The sequence below is a fragment of the Asparagus officinalis genome, chromosome 4, assembly GCF_001876935.1.
Source record: "Asparagus officinalis chromosome 4, Aspof.V1, whole genome shotgun sequence".
In the NCBI taxonomy this organism is placed as follows: Eukaryota; Viridiplantae; Streptophyta; class Magnoliopsida; order Asparagales; family Asparagaceae; genus Asparagus; species Asparagus officinalis.
In genome coordinates this window covers 2,651,397-2,656,570 of record NC_033797.1, presented here as the reverse complement: position 1 = coordinate 2,656,570, position 5,174 = coordinate 2,651,397, and the positions used below count along the sequence as shown (strand labels likewise).

The 5,174-nt window shown below is 38.7% G+C and overlaps 1 protein-coding gene across 1 annotated transcript; it reads left to right on the top strand.

The window, feature by feature from the left end:
- LOC109836229 lies at positions 2,605 to 3,379 on the top strand. Its single transcript, XM_020404096.1, has 3 exons — positions 2,605 to 2,793; positions 2,850 to 3,179; positions 3,290 to 3,379. The coding sequence occupies exons 1-3, from the start codon at positions 2,605 to 2,607 to the stop codon at positions 3,377 to 3,379; spliced, it is 609 nt and encodes a 202-aa protein (XP_020259685.1).

The following is a 5,174-nucleotide window of genomic DNA, read 5'->3' as shown; positions in this document are numbered from 1 at the left end:
CGATAAAAGTAATTAGACGCTCTAATCTTTCTGTCATAACTAAAGAAACATAGAGTAACAGCAATTACGTCTTTATTCTAAACCTTTTGGGGCCATCTGCTTGATTTTTCCTTTTCTTTCTTCTCATTCACCTCTTTAAGGACCATCCCTTTGGTTAAATAAAAAAATTGCCATATCCTTTATAACTAGGTTACCTAGACACTTCATCAAGGCTTCTATATCTGTGTCTGTGTCCGACACTCCTTAGACACTTCATAGATATATACATACATTTATTCAAACGTATATATATAGTAAATTATATAACACATGTTTTAGTTCAAAAATCTCGTGACTCGGTTCTTGAACGTATATTGTACACTTCTCCTCACATTTATGCAACTCATTTGACTCAGGATAGGTTAGTTTTAGCATGTACCTAGTTCATAAGTATGATTTTGAAGAGTCGTTTAGGTATCTAGTTCAAATATGAGTATTTTTCAATTTATAGTCTACTCGATAAAAGAAAACATAACAATGATATAAGGATTTTAGTTCTCATAACATGTGAATGAAAAACAATATCAATCTCATATATAGATTGTTAATTTTAATCTGTATCCTAACTTTTACTATTTTGATGTGTCCCGTATCTGCACATGTGTTCGTATCTACACCCGCATCCGTATCCGTGCAACATGGCTTTGTAATAATGTCATCCATGTTTTAGGCCTATAAATAATGATGGGGGAATGACTAAGAGAAACCTTCAACTTACGTACATCTTTAAAAATCATTGATGTTTGAAACTAGCATTCCCTTTTGAGCTATGATCTGCAGGCACGGACAAAGTATCATACTATAACGCATACAAGTGCCATTATACAGCCGTACAACATGGGCATGGCCCGTGGGTGATGGGCACAAAAATTATCCAAAATTCAGATGGTCACGGTTAAGCATATGTATACTTCTTCTGATATTATTTGGCTCGTAGAATATATGGTTGTGTCGCTGTTCTTATAAGAGAGAGAGTGAAATCATCTATAAAACAGTTAGCTCTCGTCAAGAAGAACTAAGTATCATCACACGCTCCAATTCACACGTATTTTTTAAAAACATGTTATTTCAAATTGAAATAGACACGCCAATTTCCGTGGGGTGAATTATCCTACATATCGTACGCATTTTAAACATTTCAAATTAAAACCTGTGTTTAGACGTGTCATCAACGTATACAGATTAAGGTCGACCATATGAATGTGCACGTGTGTACGAGAGAAAAAGAGACATGTCAACCATCCCCAAGGACGATACTGCTCTTTAACGTTTCAACTGAAACTATCTATTTATTAGAATTCCTCACCAACTTAATTTATTCTAGAACAACTTTCTAGAACTTCTTTCTAGTAACATCCTACAAAATATCTACCAAGAAGTTTCTAGGAAGATACAAGTGTATGGCTAGTATTTATTCTTCTAGAAACTTCTTAATAATGTATGGCTAGGATTAACTCTTCTACACACTTCCTAGTCCTCTTAAATAACTATAAATAGGGGTCTTGGGCTCACATTTGGGAAAACAAGCAAGAAGTAAGCTTGAAAGCTTGAGTACTGTGCGGTGTAGGCTTGTGTGAGTGTTCACCAAAATAAAAGAGTTGTGTGAAAGTGAGGTGCTCTTGTAAGAACAAGTATTGTACTCTCTAGTATTCTATCAATAAAAGTTTCCATTGTGTAGAGGGTTGTATTCTTCAAATTCCATCAAAGTGGTATCAGAGCAAGATTCGATCTAGACGGGCCAATCAAAGGCGCTCGTGTATGAGATGTCGAACATGACCTAGCCACAGATTCCGAAGCTGATGAAGACCAATTATGACAACTGGAGTATCCAGATGAAAGTCTTGCTCGGCTCGCAAGACTTGTGGGAGCTCGTAAAGAATGACTACACTGAACCAGAGTCACCTGCAGCAGAAGCAGCTCTCACCGCCACACAAAAGAGTGAATGGAAGGAGGTTAGAAAAAGAAACAAAAGGGCTTTGTTCCTAATATTCCAAGGCATAGATGAATCAGCGTTTGAGACAATTTCGCCTCCAAGCATTAAGAGTTAAATTTGAAATTTTGAAGATGAAAGCTACAGAATTAATATCAGACTATTTTAGTAGAGTTTAGACAATAACTAATCAAATGAAGAGAAATGGAGAAGCAATTACTGATGTAAGAATTATGGAGAAGATACTTAGGACTTTAGACTCTAAATTCAAATATATTATTCCGGCAATGGACTTTAGACTCTAAATTCAAATATATTATTCCGGCAATACAAGAGTCTAAAGATCTTTCCGAAGTTTCTATTGATGAGCTAATTCAAATATATTATTCCGGCAATACAAGAGTCTAAAGATCTTTCCGAAGTTTCTATTGATGAGCTACAGGGTTCTCTACAAGCTTATGAACAAGATATAAACATCAGTTTAAATCAAGCAGAGAATCTAGAGCAAGCCTTGCAGAATAAGATGACTATCAAAGAAGATAGTCGAAAAGGACGTGGAGGCTACAGAGGCAGAGGCTCTTTTCGAGGTGGCTCAAACCTCCAGCAAGGTCGTAGGAGATAGTGCCAAGGAGGCCATGGAAATCAAAATCGAAATAGAGACCGTGAAAGATCATTCGATCAAGGACGAGGTCGTGACACGCGAGGAAGAGGACAAGGAAGAAGTTACCAGGAGGACAGATCTCAGCCACAGTGTTACAAATGCAAGAGATATGACCATCTTAGCTACGAATGTTGGGAGAAATCAAATCAAGTGGCAGAAAGAAGTAACTTTGTAGAAAGGGAGCAACCAGACACTTCAACAGTCTTGCTGATGTACTAGAAGAGTGAAAGCAAGAATAAAGATATCTGGTATCTGGATTCAGGTGCCAGTAAACACATGTGCGACATCAAGGAGTTTTTCACCGAGCTGAATGAGACGGTACAAGGAGATGTCACTTTTGGAGATCAGTCAAAGATTCCAGTGAAAGGCAAGAGGAAGATAATGATTCAGACAAAGACGGGCGAGAACATGTACATCTCTGATGTCTACTATGTTCCAACATTACAAAATAATATTTTGAGCGTAGGCCAGCTCCTTAAAAGAGGCTATGATATACATCTAAAAGACCATGCCCTCACTATTAAGAACAAAAATGAAGTTATTGCAAAGGTGAGCATGTCTAGAAATAGATTGTTTACCTTAAATATTCATGCTGACTCTGTCAAGTGCCTGAATACAATCATAAAAGACGAGACTTGGCTGTGGCATCTACGATTCAGGCATCTCGCATTCAGTGGCCTAAATCTTCTGTGGAAGGAGAAGATGGTAAAAGGATTGTTACAAATCAATCATCCGAACCAGTTATGTGAAGGTTGTATGAAGGGCAAGTAATATAGAAGAAGTTTTGAAGTTGGAAAGTTAAGAAGAGCAACAGAGCTGCTATAATTGGTCCACACAGATATTGCAAGACCATTTGAAGTCGTCTCTCTTGGAGGAAATAGGTATTTTCTCACATTTATTGATGATTATAGTAGAAAAACTTGGATTTATTTCCTGAAGGAGAAATACGAAGCTTTGGAGAAATTCAAAGAATTCAAGAAGATGGTAGAAAAGCAAAGTGGGTATCACATCAAAGCGCTCTGATCAGATCGAGGCGGAGAATACACTTCGAAGGCATTCAACAATTTTAACAAGCAGTACGGAAGAATTCATCAACTCACTGTCACTTACACACCACAGCAGAATGGCATAGCAGAGTGGAAGAATCGTACCATTCTTGATATGGTCAGAAGCATGTTGAAGAGCAAGTACTTGCCGAAGACTTATAAGGCTGAAGCCGTGGACTGTGCAGTTTACCTCCTCAACCAATGTCCGACAAAGAACGTAAAGTTTAAGATACCATTATAGATGTGGAGCAACATCAAGCCAAGCGTCAACCACCTGAAGGTATTTGGGTGCATTGCATATGCATACATCCCAGAGCAGAAAAGAAAGAAGCTGGATGATCAAGTAGAAAAGTGCATATTCGTTGGATACGAGAGGAGGACAAAAGCGTACAAGCTCTACAATCCAATTACAAAGAAGATGATCATTTCAAGAGACGTAGGGTTCGATGAAAAAGATTATTGGAAATGGACCGATGAAGATAAAAATATTAAAGGTATGTTCTTTGAAGATAATGATGATGACTTGCAAGAGGTTGGAAGACAAGAACAAAGTCCACCTAATAGTCCAACTCTATCAACCCCACACCGACCTCATCACCATCCAGCTCAAGTGAAGGAAGCTCTTCAGGGGGAGCAACAAGGAGGATGAGAAGCCACCTAAGAGATCTGTACAATGATACAGAAACTATCAAGATGATGGAGGACTACACACTATTCTACTTGTTTGTATAATGTGATCCGGTCAGCTATGAAGAAGCTTCTCAAGAAGACAAGCGGAGAAAAGCCATGGATGACGAGATCGAGGCAATCAAGAGAAATGACACATGGGAGCTCACTACCTTACCTGAAGGGCATAAACCAATTAGAGTAAAGTGAGTGTACAAGACAAAGACAAATCAAGACGGCGGAATCAAGAAATATAAGGCCAAACTTGTTGCAAAGGGATATAGTCAGTGAGAAGGAGTTGACTATGAAGAAGTGTTCGCACCAGCCGCGAGGATCGATACCATCTGACTCATTATCGCATTGGCATCACAGAACCGGTGGAAGATCTACCAGATGGACGTGAAGTCTGTATTTCTGAATGGCTACCTAGAAGAAGAAGTCTACATCATGCAGCCACCGGGGTACGAGGTGAAGAACCAAGAAGATAAAGTCTATAAGATGAAGAAGGCATTGTATGGATTGAAGCAAGCACCCAGGGCGTGGAATGTCAGAATCGATGCATACTTTCAGAAGAACGGATTCCAGCAGAGTCCGTATGAGCACTCTCTCTATACCAAGAAGAAGGATAGAGACATTATGATCGTATGTCTCTATGTGGACAACATGATCTTCAACAGCAACAATCTGAAAATGTTCGAGGAGTTCAAGAAGAACATGATCAGGGAGTTCGAGATGACTGACATTAGAAAAATATCATACTTTCTTAGAGTAGAAGTATCGCAATCTGAGAGAGGAATCTTCATCTCTCAGAAAAAGTACGCAAAGGAGATCC